Below are 14805 nucleotides of genomic sequence, written 5' to 3' on the forward strand. Positions count from 1 at the left end.
CGCAACGTCCAGGGCTCTCACGGTCAGGACTCGTGCCCTGCCAGGCGGCTCTCCATCTACGCAGTAATTTGTTCTCTTAAACTTCTCCTGAACAAAGTCGGGGCTGCCGTGAACACACAGCCGTGAACGTAGTCAGGCTCTGGGGCTCGGGGATGGGAACAATGAAGGTTCGTCAACTCCTGGACTCCACCGACTTCTGTCCCTCTGGCCCCCTACCCTCTCTACTCTGTCCGCCCGCAACCCTCAAGTCCCTTGGGGGCAATGGGGAGGAGACGCGCGGGGGACTCCCTCTGCGGCTCCCATATGGGTCTGGGTCTTCCACGGCTTTCGCCTACTTTATTCTTCGCAACAAACCCAGGAGGCTCAGCATTTCCATTTCACAGATGAGGAAACTGAGGCTCGTGGAGCTTCAGGGCACAGGGCGGGAATCAGCCGAGCACCAGCCCTAAACCCTTTGGGGCCTTGGTGTCGCCAAAGCTACTTTCGTGGGGCGCGTTGTCAGGGCGCGCGGGGAAGGCGGCGGGTAAATATTTGGGGCTGTAACCCGGGCTCCGGGGACTCCGCGTCACTGCGGTTCCCCAGCGGGCGCGTGGCGAGGGCGGTGCCTGGGGGACAGGGGCGTCCCTGGCGCGGCGGCAGGGACAGACCAGGCGGCCAGGCTCCCGTGGCCCCGCCCCGGCCCGCCCCCGCTCGCGGCTATAAGACCTTGGGACTGCTGGTGGCTGCGGCCCGGGAAAGATCTGGCGGGCGGACGGCGCAGGCAGCTGCGCGGCGGGAGCGCAGCCGGACTAGGGGACAGGCAGAGCGGGACGAGGAGAGGGGACGGACGGCCTCAGCGAGAGCGCCTGCACGATCCCGCGCCCAGACCTCGCAGGACCCCCCGACGCGCGCCGGGCCTAGCCCGCCCATGAAGCCGCCAGCCGCGCAGGGCAGCCCCGCGGCCGCCGCGGCCGCAAGTGAGTGGGGGTCTCCTTAAAGCCGGGGCCTTGCGCGAAAGAAGCGGAATCCCGCGTCGTCTCGTTACATCCCTCCCCCAGCCTCACCGTCGGGACTCTGCCCCGGGGCGGGTTCAGCCTCCTCCCCACGCGGGGCTGCGGGTCCGAGCCCGTCACGGGCGCATCCTGACTCAGTCCTCCCACCGCCACCCGGTTCACACGCGCCCCCGGGGAGCGAACGCGGGGAAGAGTCCCCGACAGCGCGTGGGAAAGAGTTCGGCTGTGTCACTTAGATGCGTGACCTTTGGTCTGCAACTTCCCTGGGTCGAGGCTCACTTTATTTATCTCGAAAACGGGCGCGACACCAAGGCGCACTTCAGGGGGTGGTGGAGAGTATTAAAAGATAACCGCGAGCAGCGGGCAGCGACAGCCGTGCTGTCCCCGGGCCAGCGCGCGGCCAGCGTTAGTTAGCGATCCTTGGGAACCGTGCGGCCCCTGCCGGGCACGGGGTGGGACGGCCGCCCCACCCCACCCTCACCTGAGCCCGCCGTCCCTCCCCAGCCCCGGCCTTGGACTCGGCCGACGCGGGGGACCTGAGCGACGCGCTGTGCGAGTTTGATGCGGTGCTGGCCGACTTCGCGTCGCCCTTCCACGAGCGCCACTTCCACTACGAAGAGCACCTGGAGCGCATGAAGCGGCGGAGCAGCGCTAGCGTCAGCGACAGCAGCGGCTTCAGCGACTCGGAGAGTAAGTGTGGCCCCGCCGGGGAAGGTGCCGGAGCCCTGGGGACTCCCCGTACCCGGCCCGCGGAGGAGCGCTCTGGGCTGGGGCTCAGCTTGCTTATCGGGGCCGGGCGGGGCTACAGCCCCAAAGCTCAGCGCGGTCTCTAGGACTCTAGGCGTCTCCGGGGCTGCAGGCCCGGCGGGGGCAAGACCTCTGAGGATGGTCTCGGGAAGGCTCTTGGAGGGCAGGCTGGTCTACCTGCCAACGGCAGGTGTTGGGACGCAGGAGGGTCGAAGCGGTAGGACTCCTGGGACCCCAGCCAGGCCTTCCCGCGGCTCCCCGACCTCCTCTCCTTTCCCCTTCTTTCCGACCTCCTCTCCTTTCCCCTTCTTTCCCCTCTTAGCAGTATCTTCAGAGGCTGTGGAGCAAGTGCCACAGGCATGGGGTCGGGGCGCATGGGAGGGCACAATATGGACATATTTGTGAAACCAGGAAAGATTTCATAAGCTCCCGTTCTTAGATTTTTTAAACACTTGCACTTTCTTCTGGCCCTCAGCTCCCAGACTTGTTGCTACACTGCCCGAAGTTTTGAAAGAATCCCTGGCACTGCTGAGTTCAAGTATTTAGAAAGTGTCCCTCATCCTTCAAGCAGGTCCATCACGTGGACGGCTGGCTCTGACTCCCCACCCAGTTGGGGGTGGGCAGAGAGCAGATGGGCCCAGAGCTGCTTTCTGGTGACTTTGCTCATAGTGGAGACTACCCCCCGCGTCTCTCTGTCCTAAACAACCTTGTTACAAAGAGAGACCATTTTTTCCAGGAACTCGAATGTCCCGGTAGGATTTTGGATAACTTTTCAGGCGTCAAATGGCAAATCGGATGACTTTTCAGTATTATGTGACTGGTGTTTTACCCAACCTGGATTACTTCCTATTTTTCAAAGTGAATTTTAAACATTTCTGGGTAATTCTTGAGGCTTCATTCCCTAGATGGGATACAAGCGTGAATGTCACTCCCTTTGTTGTCCTTGACTCTGGAAACAAAAACAATGACCTTTCCTTGTGATTCCCTTCTTTTGAAATCTGAAGCTCCCTCTTGTTACAGGGCAAAGATACAGTCCTAGGCTTACACATGAACTGTCCTTCTGAAAAGGAATAAAGGACACTCGCCATCCAGTTCAGGCTTTGAGTCAGAAACTTGAGTTCCAGCTTGACTTTTCTTGGCAGCCCTGCCCAAGCGTTAGAAATAATTGCAGCTTTTGAGGTGAAAGGGAATGGAATCGTATGCTGTTAATTTTCCGTTCAGTATGTTTGGACTTTGTTGCTAATGACCAGACCGCTTATTTTCAATTTCAAAGAGAAGTCTAAAAAATTTTGAAATTTGTCTCCATGTCTGTAGCCAGACTTAAATATGTCTCCTTCTACTAGGGCATGGAGCAAGTTATTCATCAAGTACAAATTCTCTCCCCCGTGGGAAAGAAAGCTGGCACAGTCTGTCCGGTGCCGCTGTCTTGCAAAGAACAGCTCCTTTCTAAACCACAGCTGCATTTGGCTAGAATACGGTCTGAGCTCACCCATTCATGGGTGATTGCAACTCCCTCTGGGTAGGGTTTCAGATCTGGGATCTGTTTTCAGAGGCCTCAAAGAAAAGGCACTCGAAACACATTCTTAACAGTTTGGGGGGAGATATTTGGAATAGTCTGTAGTTTTTCTTAGGGTATGTGCATGTACTTTGTTTTCTGCTTTTGTTGTTAACTGTTAAACTAACCCTTAGTTTGGTGGTTAGAGAGGTAAATGGGAGGGTGTAAAGAAGGCTCAGATGACATTAGTCTTTTCTATAAATGTGTAGTTTGGCCTCCACGAGGCAGATTAGAAATAGTCCTGGCAGAAGCAGTGTGTATCTAAATAGTGATTTCTTAAGGACGCATAATATGTGTCTTAATTGCCGCTAAGAATGGATCACAGACATTTGTTATACTCATTTGTCTGTTTAATGCTTTTCTGTGGAAGAGAATATTTGAGAGACGTGGATCCTACTGAAATTTAGCCCACCAAAGGGGAGACACACCAGGATGATCATAATAAGAGCAGCTCTCTCTCTTTGTTTTTAAATTTATTTTTTGGCTGCATTGGGTCTTCGTTGCTGCACGCAGGCTTTCTCTAGTTGCGGCGAGCGGGGTCTACTCTTCCTTGCTGTGCGTGGGCTTCTCATTGCGGTGGCTTCTCTTATTGCGTAGCACGAGCTCTAGGCGCACAGGCTTAGTAGTTGCGGCATGCGGGCCCTACAGCGTGTGGGTTTCAGTAGTTGTGGTGCGTGGAAGAGCAGCTCTCTTTTGCCAGGCTCTTTCTATGATTACTATTATTGTTTATTACCTCTAACCATTAATGATCTCTTTGCTTTGCTTTAAATGTGTTATCTCATATGATCTCTGCTACAGTCCTGGAACATAGGCACTGTTGTCTCCTTTTTTCTGATAAAATAGTGGAACCAGTTGGGCTGTCTCTCTCTCTAAGGCCTTGCTCTGTCACCATGGACGGTTGGCTGGTATGTGAACCAGGTCCTCCGGGGTAGACTTGATGTCTCACTGGACAGGGATCATGTGCCTGCTTATCAATGGTGGTCGTGTTTGAAGGTGTCTCTTCAAGGCAGTGGTCACCTGGCCGGGTCTGTGGAGCCCAGGCTGAGCTCTGTTAGGGCCCTGCATGAGGAGTGGGCCTCATTTTCTCTAGCTGTGAAATGGAAAGGATGCTATTTAATGATGATGTTAGAAACATCCATAAGCTCATGCTGAGGAAGAAAATATTTGTTCTGTTTGATGCCTTTAAGAAAATAATAAAATGCACATGCCACGCTATGTCACATAGGTCAGAGACATTTGAGCCAGTGTCTTGTGTGAAAATGTTATGTATGAAGCTCTAAACCCTTGGGACCTTGGTTTTCACTCTACCTTTTACAGCTCCATCACTCTGAAGATGTACCTACTGCATTCCTGGTTTTTGAAGAACCCTTCCTTTTCTCTCAAAACAAAAAAAAAAAAGATGAGAAAGACAAATATTATATGATCTCACTTATATGTGGAATCTAAAAACTAGTACAAACGAGCTTATTTACGAAACAGAAACAGACTCACAGACATAGAAAACAAACTTATGGTTACCAAAGGGGAAGTGGGGAGAGGGAAAAATTAGGAGTATGGGATTAACAGATACATACTACTATATAAATAGATAAACAACAAGGATTTATTATATAGCACAGGGAGCTATATTCAGTATCTTGTAATAATCTATAATGGAAAAGAATTAAAAAAGAATATATGTATGTATGTGTGTATATATATATATATATATATATATATATATATATCGGAATCACTTTGCTGTATACCTGAAACTAATACAATATTGTAATCAACTACACTTCAATTAAAAAATATTTCGCTTGCTTGCATCCAAAGGAGAAAAAGTAGACATTCCTTCTTTCACCCAGAGAAGCAAGTTACTTAGATAGGAGAGAAGAATGGATATTTAATAAGGAAATACTCTTTCCTGTTTCCACGTACTGGGAATCCTTCTAAGACGTGAAGAGGACCAAAATAACGGTGGCAAGACAACTTCACATTAGGGGTGGCATTCAAATGGGGGTTGATGAAAATAGTTCCTTTTGTTTCTTTCTTCTAGATTTCGGTTCCAACAGGTAACACCAGGCACTTTCGTGAGAGCAGTTTCAACTTCGGTGTAAAAGGGCTGCACAGTTAGGAGGGCAGTGAGGTTCAAACGCGATCCTCAGACGTGCTTCAGGCATTGTGCACATCTTTGGTTTGAACTTATTTTCAAAAATCTGTTGTTTTTTCAGTATTTTCAAAACCGTAAGCGCACAGCATGACTTCTGAAATGTGTTTAATGACATTTTAACTCATCAGATACTAAATTTTAACCAATGTGTTAATTTATGATTCCACCGATTGATTTTATAAGAAGTTTCTAATATTAACTGGAACTTTAAAAGGTGATGCAAACTTATATCTTTGACGGATTGGAGTTTCCTTTTTCCTTTGAGGGGGGAAGTGTTTTGCTACTTAACAGAAAACGTCTGAAGTCTACTCCGTATGCTGGGGCTATTATGATTTTGCAGGGCCATTGTAGGGAATGAGGAATTGGCTTCTTTAGCATGTGCAGGACCTAGAACGTCTGTATTTCTTTGCCTCGACTATTCTAGCTTGGCCCTGGGAGAGGGGACTGTATGGCCCCTGGCGGGGGGCATGCATGACAGGTAGCCTATTGGCTGATCTGGCCTAAGAGCCACTGAGACCAGAACTTGAACTTGTTCAAGGCGGGAGAGACTGAGGAGTTAGGAGCCCTCAGGGTGTCCCCGTGTGTGTTAGGAATTCCAGGCAGGTGACAGTTGTCACTGGCTGACACCTGGAGGGGTATCTAGAGGGACTGAGCAGTCTCAGAAGGGAAGCGGGGGCGATAGTGCTGAAACTGAGAAACGTTTTCTTATTTTATCCCACTTTCAGGGAGGCTGTTGGAATTTAGATTTTGAGGAGGAGATTCAACCCACCTCCCCCAACACCCGCATACCATTCCCTGTGGCAAAAGGGAAACAGGTCCAAGGCTTTCTTTTTCTCAGTTAATTACTGTGGTTTGCTTGCCTGAAATGTGTGGGATTGTTCTATATTTACAGGAGCTCTGGGCCAGGGTTACTGTCTGTGGTTTCCCTTTCCTCTGGAGTAGCACACGCTGGTGCCAACCCCAAATTACCTTTCTCTCCACCCCCAAACGAAAAAAGCACGTCTACCTTTTAAACAAGCCTCTGTTTTTGTAGCTGAGTTTCCCAAGCTCTGTTGGCGCTCCTGCAGTTAGATGTTTGCATATTTAATATGCTCACATTGCTTTTGATGATGTCTTAGAAAACTTGATCCCTGAATTCGAGGTTCCTGGCTTCAGCGCACCAAGTTGACTGGCCGAGGACATTTCTGATGGGGCTTTAGAGCTGATAGCAGAAGATGTTGTAAGGCCCTAAAATATCTAGTCTTGCCACCTGCCGCGGTTTCCCAAATCATCAGTGTTATGTGTCCCTTGAACCCCTGTTAATGGCAGCACCTAATATTGGGGGGGGCAGCAATACATTAGTATGCTATCAGCCTGTGACACATTCCTGTCCTTTATCAGACTAATGAGCTGTTATTTCTAGAACTCAAGAAATAGAGTTCTAGGGGAATGAAAAGAAAAGAACAGGAAGTCAGGCTTTGCTTCCCTTTTAATATACACCTAGCATGAAATCTTGTTCACTGTAAGTGGAATGAAATTTTATTGGATAAAGGGTAAAGAGAGGTCTAGAGCTTGGGGTACTTCCGTGTCTGTGGGTTTGTTCTTGGGAGGTTTGTTCTAGGGCACCTCTGAAGATAAATTTTCTCTTAGGAATTTATCTGAAGAAGTGGAAGAAGCCTGGCCCCAGAATCTTGAGTCTTCTTACTCTCTGTGGTGACCTTTCTTCTCCTGAGTGTGTCTTCCTCCATTTTGTTGGGAAAACAGAATAAAAGCAATGAAAACCATAGGTATCACATGGAGCGCCTGGCTTACTGATTCCCCTTTCGCAAGAGAAGAAACTAAGGCTCAGAGATGAAGTGACTTGCACAGGGTCACACGGCTTTCACACGGCCTCGGTGCCACACATCTCTAGGGTGGCAGCTTCTGGAGCTCCTGCGGTTGTCCTGGTCATTGTTTTTGGGAATGACGTGTAGAGCAGTTATGAACACAGGGTGGAACTCAACTGTGGGGAAGTTTGGCTCAGGGGTGCTGGGGGTTCTTTTCCTTTTGATGGTTGAACACTCTGGAGCCTGGAGTCAGGTTGGGCCCGGATTGTGCACTGGAATTCATGGAAATAGAGAGGCGTCAAGGTGTAGCAGTGAGCTGGTGCGTGAGATTGTGTGTGTGTGTGTGGGTGTGTGGGTGTGGGTGTTTGAGTCTCGGGCGGTGGTGTGAGGGGAGAGGGGAAGTGAGCATGTGCTATGTTGGCATGCCTCTGTGTGTGTGTGTGTGTGTATTTTAACTAGAATTTTCTTTTCCCCTCCTTCATTGTGGGAGTAGCACAAGTTCATTATCAGTAAGAGGCAACTTCTGCTTATTTGAACAGGGTACTTAATAGTTGGCAGCTGAATTTGTCAGTCAAATAACAGTCAGTTTGTCTATATATTTTCTGAGTTTGAGGAAAATACTTAGATCAAAAAGGCATATGAACACCAGGCTCTAAAGGGTAAGACGTAAGCCGTGGTGATGTCTTAGTATATTATGACGCTACAGAGTCTCAAAACCAAGTGAGTTACCTGAGTTTTCCATGTCTAGGTCATTCCTTCCCCCCAGACTCAACAGCATTTGGTCAACCTGTGTGTGCAGCAAACAAGTTGTGTGTGTGTGTGTGTGTGTGTGTGTGTGTGTGTGTGTGTGTTTGCCCCCTCCCAAGGGATGAGTATACATGGACGTAAAATTGATGGAGAGTCGGGGCAGAACAGAGGTGAAGTCCCAAGTCAGGAGAAGGGCCTGCGGTGCAGGGTGTGGTGGTGAGACTGAGACCAGGGGTGCTGCCAGCGAGTCCTGGCTTCTGCACTCTGGGCCAGGCTTGGGGGTGATGCTCTCAGGTGTCCTTTGGAGCCAAGGATAATGTTCCAGAGGCCTCATACTCCTTTCTCCTGGCTCACGAGTCCGGGCACGAGGCCTGCTTCCCCAGGGCCCTCTGTGGTTTTCCTGCCCCCTCAGTCTTACCTCATCTTTTTCCCACAAATCTCTCGGGTTCTATTTGGGGCGATTCTCCTGCCTCTGACGTGGCGACAAGCAGTAACGAGACGCGGTAGGTCTGCGATGGGCGTGACCACTTTCCTGTGCATAGGGAAAAGGCCTCCCCTTGAGAAAATCCAGACTGCTGCAGAGGGCGGCCCAGCTGACAAGCGAGCAGAAGGGCTTCCCACGTTCAGTTCCACTGAGTACAAGCGTCTTGAGAAATATTAATAGAGGTGCCACTGAAAAAGTGTCCCAAGGGCAAGTAAACCAGGGGAAATAGGGCTGAGCTGGTTTCTTTTCTTTTCTTTCTTTTTTAATATTTATTTATTCATTTGTTTGGCTGAGTTGGGTCTTAGTTGCGGCATGCTGGATCTTTTGTTGCGGCGCCTGGTCTCTTCGTTGTGGCTCGCGGGCTCTAGAGCGCACAGGTTTAGTTGTCCCATAGCATGTGGGATCTTAGTTCCCCGACCAGGGATCGAACCTGCGTCCCCTGCATTGGAAGGCGGAGTCTTAACCACTGGACCGCCAGGGAAGTCCCTGAGTATGTTTCTTTATCACAAGATGCCTCCTGCACATTAAAGTGGGGTTACATCAGAGGACTCTCCAGGGGTGCTTGGTGTTTCTTAGAGTTCGTTGATCACACAGTTCTTCTCAAAGGACCACTATTCTGGGAAGTAATTTCTGGGGAAATGTAAGGGTAAGGTTTGGTGTTTCAGATCTCAGTAGGTGTTCATCATCAAAGCCTTGAAAAAGGGTTGCTGTCCTTTTAGGTGACCCGGGCTGGACCTAAGAAGGAAGAATCGACTGTGAGGGCTGGGCATGTTTGGAAAACTGAATGCGATGGGTGTGTCGGCCAGGAAGACAAGATGGCTCTGGGGCCACCTGGTCAGGGGAGGGTGGGAGGACCAGTAAGGAGGCCTCAGGAACTGCTCCAGGAACTTGGAGCAGTCTTTAGGGATGAAGAGGAATTCTCCTAGGACCAGAAACCTCTGCTTCTGAAAACCCTTTTTTATTCTGGGCATGTCGTTGTTTTTTTTTTTGCGGTATGCGGGCCTCTCACTGTTGCGGCCTCTCCCGTTGCGGAGCACAGGCTCCGGATACGCAGGCTCAGGGGCCATGGCTCACGGGCCCAGCCGCTCCGCGGCATGTGGGATCCTCCCAGACCGGGGCACGAACCCGTGTCCCCTGCATTGGCAGGTGGACTCTCAACCACTGCGCCACCAGGGAAGCCCTGGGCATGTCTTTTGTAACTTAGTCCTTTTCATTTTGAGTTAAGGGGACCAAAGAAAGGTGGTTTTGCATCTTCCTGAGCTGGAGGTGATTGGATAAAACTGAGCAAATCCCAAGGAGGACAGGGAGCCTGACCAGGTCCTCATGGTTCAGCCACCCTCTCTCACCCGAACAGCCTTCCCAGAACTCATCTCTGCTACAGCCGTGCCTAGCTTTGTGTTTTGTTTTAACTGGGAAGGCTGTTCCTTTGTGACCTCAGAGGCCACATCCTGCTTCCGCCGCTGGGTCTTCCTTTGAGCCTTTGAGTTAGTGCAGCTCAGCCAGCAGTTCCTTTCTGTGTCACAGCCACACGGCTGGCTGGCCGTGGGTTGGTTTCCTCCCCCTTGGCAGAACCTAGAGAAATAGAATCTCAGAACTTCAGAGCTGGAAGGGACTTTAAGGATTATTTAGTCCAGCTTCCCATTTTATGGATGGGTAAACTGAGGCCCAGAGACATTATCTTGCTCAAGGGCATCTGAATACTTAGTAGCTGGGCTGGTTTCCTTGACTCAGCTCAGCCCTGCTTCTGGGACCTTGCCTTGCTCTTGCTCTGGTCTTTGAGGGTATGACAATGGAGGCAGCAAATCACCCAAACTGTAACAGACAACCTGTGGGAGAAGAAATCTTTATCTTTGACCCTCTAGCTTATCCCCAGAATGTAGGAGCTCAGGAAAACCATGACAAAGACTCTCGCATGAGCAGGCAGGGAGGATTATCAAGTCATGGGATCCAACCTTGTCTTTGTATTTTAGGGGGTTCAGAGGGCAGAAGGGACGTTTTTCAGGAAAGATGGTTCCTTATGTCTCAAATCCGAAGGGAAGCCCCTCACCCTCATCGGCCAAGCATTGGCTTAGCTGTCAGTTAGACACCCACTGGGCAGTGGGCTCCGGTTTGTCACAAAGGAGGCTGGTTTGGTCATGATGATCCTGTCACCCGCTTCTTTTTTTTAGGGAAGCAAGGGCCTTTGGTGTGCCTGATTGAAGACACATACACACATATACAGGCACACTCTCCTGCCTCAACTCATTTGGGGGCATAAATATAAAATCTGGAAACCAGCCTATTTTCTTTATAACTTTGCTCCTTTGGGAGATAAACTGTTGGTTGGCAATAGACCATAAGACTGAAAATCGTTTCTAATGAGTTATGTTTTCTTTCCTGAAAGGTGCAGATTCACTTTATAGGAACAGCTTCAGCTTCAGTGATGAAAAACTGAATTCTCCAACAGACAGCACTCCAGCTCTTCTCTCTCCCGCTGTCCCTCCTCGGAAAGGTAAGTTCATTAGTTGGATTGTGAGTATTTTTGCTTCCTTCCTTCCTCCCTCCTCCTGCTTCTCAGCCTCTTCTTTCTTCCCCCTTCCCCCTAACCAATCTTTCCCAAATGTGCAAAACAAATAGAGAAGACTAGTATCTTAGTATAGTACAGCATGGAATGGATTTTGTTATTTCTCAGGATTTTGATCAGCGTGAAAGTGAAATCAGATAACTGAGGGGGCAGGAAACCAAACTCACAGGGAGAAAAGACGTTTAGACTCTAGACTTTGCTTTCTGTCTTGTGGTGTCATCAAGACAGTGTCAAATGACAGTGCCCTCCCAAGACTGGCTGGTTCTAGAATGTGAAACTCAGCAGTTAGGCTTTGCAGAAAGTTGGGTTCTTTTTCTTGCATTAACTCTTTAACTAACGCTTTCAGATGACCAATTCAGCAATTAAATGGGGTCATCATTATGAAACAAGTAATGATCTAACATAATTCAGAATGGCAGCTCCATCCTGCCTCTACTGTGATATTAATAGGCCGGGAAGGTTTTTAAAGACGCATGAGCAGTTTCTTATATTTTGGAACAAGTAAAGTGTCTCCAGCCAGAGAGCTGAATGTTCTTTTATATTGGGCAAGTGCCCTTTTGAAAACAAAAGCAGTTTTTTTCCCTTAAGAAACATTATACTTGCTGAAAATAGTTGCAGAATGCAATAAAAGTGGAACATAGTTAAAAAGAAATATGAAGATTCCATCATTTTCTCCCTCTGGCATGAAGGCAGAATTTCCCCCTTTTTCAAAAGGACATCTTAAAATTCTCTTCTCAACATAACAATGTTAGCAGCCACTGGGGACTCTGCCGTTGTCCAGCCCTTCATCTGTAATGGATCTATTGAATTGAGAGAGACAGAACAGTCTAGAAAGTGGCTTAAAATGGGCCCAGATTTGTTACCTGATCCTCAAGAGGTAGGAATTAAAGAGGAGAAGAAAGCCCTAGTGGCAAATTGACTTTAAGAGCTAAGAACAATGAGCTATTTGTGGCCAGCGGGGGCTAATTAATAAAAATATCCAGTAGTGCATTCAGAGAGGGCATGAATGATGAACTCTAGAGAAAAAAGTAAGATACACAGAAAGAAGTACATGTCTCAGGATATAGAGGGAACAAAATCATAATGAGGACTTGTTACTCTGTGCTGGCACCTGGATGGGGTGAGGCTCTCTAGACCTAGGAGCTTCCTGTCGCCTTCTCTGTACCATTTTGACACGGAACTGTAGTGCTTAGTTCATTCCATCCTGGAGGTACCATGAGGGCTGAAGCATTGCCCTGGAGTGATAGCATGAACAAAATTGCGTCAGGGGAGAAGTTTAGCAGGAATTAGGAAATCTGGGTGTCCATTCCACACAGTGCCGTGCTCCCCGAATATTTTGACTAACTCACATCCTACACAATCAAAAAGTTCAAACTTTTAATCTTCCTTCCCTGTCCCTGTCTCCCCGCATCTCCCAACTTTTAAGGTAGTGAAGGGAGATACTTCTTCCAGGTTGCTGGGATAGGGGTGGGGTATGGGGGTGGGTGATGAACTGCAAAAACCAGAAAGAAACATTTAGGCTAACCTTCAGAATAAGTTTCCGAGTTGACTATAAGTAAACACTGGAGCAGCCACTTAGGGTTGGTACAGGACACTTTTTAATAAAGTCTCTGAAGACAAAGAGATGGGGTCGCATAATTCTGGAAAAGTCGGAGTCATCAGCTGTCTTGGATATGGAAACTGAGCCCCAACTCTTGTTTTTCAGCCAAACTAGGAGACACGAAAGAGCTAGAAGACTTTATTGCTGATCTTGACAGAACCTTAGCAAGTGAGTACATGCCTGGTAGTAAAAAAAAAAAAAAATTAAACAGAAAACCCAACCAGCACCTCTGATAAAGTGCTGTAATGTTTACCAGCTTGCCTGGGGCAGGAAGTTACATCATAAGGCTTCGTTAGGCTCAGAAACAGGACCCTAGTGGCTCAGAAAGAAATTCTGAGGGTAAGCTTACATTGAAGTAGACCGTGTGCCTTTCCAAACAGTGAGAACTGACCACCAGCAAACAATGGCATTTTGTTTGAGAAATGGAGAGTAAAGTAGTAGTTAGAGCAAGATTGGAGCCTTACGAGCAGGGTGGCCTGCCAGGCTTTTCAGAAAAAAAAATCAGCCTATTGACCATTCAAGCATTATACTGACAAGCCAGGGGGTTCCATCTCAGGGGCCAGAGAAAATTTCACAAGTTAGGTCAGGGATCTGGTGAGGTCTGACTTCTAGAGGGTTGGGTCCCCAAAGAGAGAATTGGCTTGGGGAGATCCTGTAACCACAGACCCACGCCAATTACTAAAAGAGCTGGATTAAGTACGCAGTACCTTGTTTCCCATTGGCAGTTACACTAATGGCACCCCATTTTCCGTGACCAAAAATTTTGAGACCTGAGGATGTTAGATCATAACTGCTACGGGGGCGCCTAGAAGAAGGGACCTTGAGAATCAGTCCACCCAGTCTATTTCCAAAGAACAGGATCGCAAGAGCCAGAAGGATCAGCTAGAGTTTCCCGGATGACAGTTTCAGCAACTCTACCCTTGGGGGTCCTTGTTCGGTCACAGAACAGGCCTGGAGAATTGCATCCTAGCCCCTTTCATTTTACAATGAAAGAGTTGATTTTCCTTAAGAAATATTTTACGCTATACTCTGCGAAATAGCTGGGTAGAATCTGAAAAAATAGATCCAAAGCTGGTTATTTAAAAAGAACTCTGTTCTTAAACATGGTTTCAGACAGACCTAAGTATTAGGTGGAAGGTTCTTGCGCTGTTTCTGTTTACTGGAAGATTTTGTTGCCCATTTTCTTACGTGCTGTACCATCCTCCATCAGAAGACTGTTTTGACAGAGATGATTGTAATTGCAGCACAGTTTGTATTAGACCCACGTGACCTGCCTGTGGACTTCATGGAAATTGCAGCAGGCTACCAGTCATACCAGTTAATCAGACATATACTACGTGGGAAGCCTGCCATTAAGTTTGGTGCTTTGATGCCTGTCTGAGAGGTGTGCTCTGGCTAAGCATAGGAATTGTTGGCTTTTGTGAGTGGATCACCTCCTCTGTCTCCTGTTGACAGGTATGTGAAGCAAGAAGCTCTGGGTCCTTTCATCATAAGGGAGAAGCTTCAGAGAGCTCTGAGGACCTGATAAAATCAGCTACAGAATTTGCTGCTGGAGGGGCCAGAGATGCTGCTCATCTACCACCAGGCCATTCTCATTCTTGTCCTAAAAATGCCTTTGGGCTCATCTCTGGGCAAGTTAGAAATTGACTTTGTTTACCCGCTTGCAGCGTTTTAGAACAGATGACTCATGCTAATGTTGTATTTCCTCTTAAAACATAGCTTTTCTGTAATTTAAAGTGCTTTTATGAAAATATTTGTAATTAATTATATATAGTTGGAGACAGTACTATGCTTTTCCCATTATAATATATTTTTGTATGCAAATAAAGTTTGAACTGGAAGTCTGTCTTTTGTAAGCTTTCCTTTTTTTTTTTCTCTTGATTTCTTTCAATATATGTCCATCCAACTAGTATTCAAGTGGAAATAACACGCTGCTTGACTTCTAATATGGACCCTGGGCGCTGCCGCATTGCACTAGGCACTAGGATGGTAAACGAGAGAAAGTGTTACTTTGCAGTTCATTCGGGGCTCTAAAGGGAAACACTGGCATATGATTGATGGGAAATTTTAATTTGACGGTTGCAGTTTTAATGAAAATTGGGTTTCTCTTCTATCTCCATTCTCCTCCTTTCTTAGGTGCCATGGGTTCTTTCCTTC

At 48.0% G+C, this 14805-nt stretch overlaps 1 protein-coding gene across 2 annotated transcripts; it reads left to right on the forward strand.

Moving 5' to 3' along the window:
• The first annotated feature begins 737 nt into the window (after positions 1-737).
• Positions 738-14489, forward strand: RGCC (regulator of cell cycle). 2 transcript variants are annotated; one of them, XM_029210494.1, is made up of 5 exons: positions 738-956; positions 1497-1682; positions 10869-10976; positions 12754-12816; positions 14104-14489. In XM_029210494.1, the coding sequence occupies exons 1-5, from the start codon at positions 908-910 to the stop codon at positions 14109-14111; spliced, it is 414 nt and encodes a 137-aa protein (XP_029066327.1). In that variant the 5' UTR covers positions 738-907; the 3' UTR covers positions 14112-14489. The 2 variants fall into 2 exon arrangements, with proteins under 2 accessions (XP_029066327.1, XP_029066326.1); XM_029210493.1 differs by lacking the exon at positions 14104-14489 and having other exon boundaries at positions 740-956; positions 12754-14095.
• The last annotated feature ends 316 nt before the right edge of the window (positions 14490-14805 follow it).

The sequence above is a fragment of the Monodon monoceros genome, unplaced genomic scaffold, assembly GCF_005190385.1.
Source record: "Monodon monoceros isolate NGI ecotype Baffin Bay Population unplaced genomic scaffold, NGI_Narwhal_1 Super_Scaffold_8, whole genome shotgun sequence".
Classification (NCBI taxonomy): domain Eukaryota; kingdom Metazoa; phylum Chordata; class Mammalia; order Artiodactyla; family Monodontidae; genus Monodon; species Monodon monoceros.

What these genes read in the sequence shown, in the direction of transcription:
- RGCC (XM_029210493.1), top strand. Translation starts at nt 908, where the DNA reads ATGAAGCCGCCAGCCGCGCAGGGCAGCCCCGCGGCCGCCGCGGCCGCA. An exon ending in CGCGGCCGCCGCGGCCGCAA is followed by an intron (nt 957 to 1,496) that starts GTGAGTGGGGGT and finishes GTCCCTCCCCAG; the next exon opens with CCCCGGCCTTGGACTCGGCC. An exon ending in CGGCTTCAGCGACTCGGAGA is followed by an intron (nt 1,683 to 10,868) that starts GTAAGTGTGGCC and finishes CTTTCCTGAAAG; the next exon opens with GTGCAGATTCACTTTATAGG.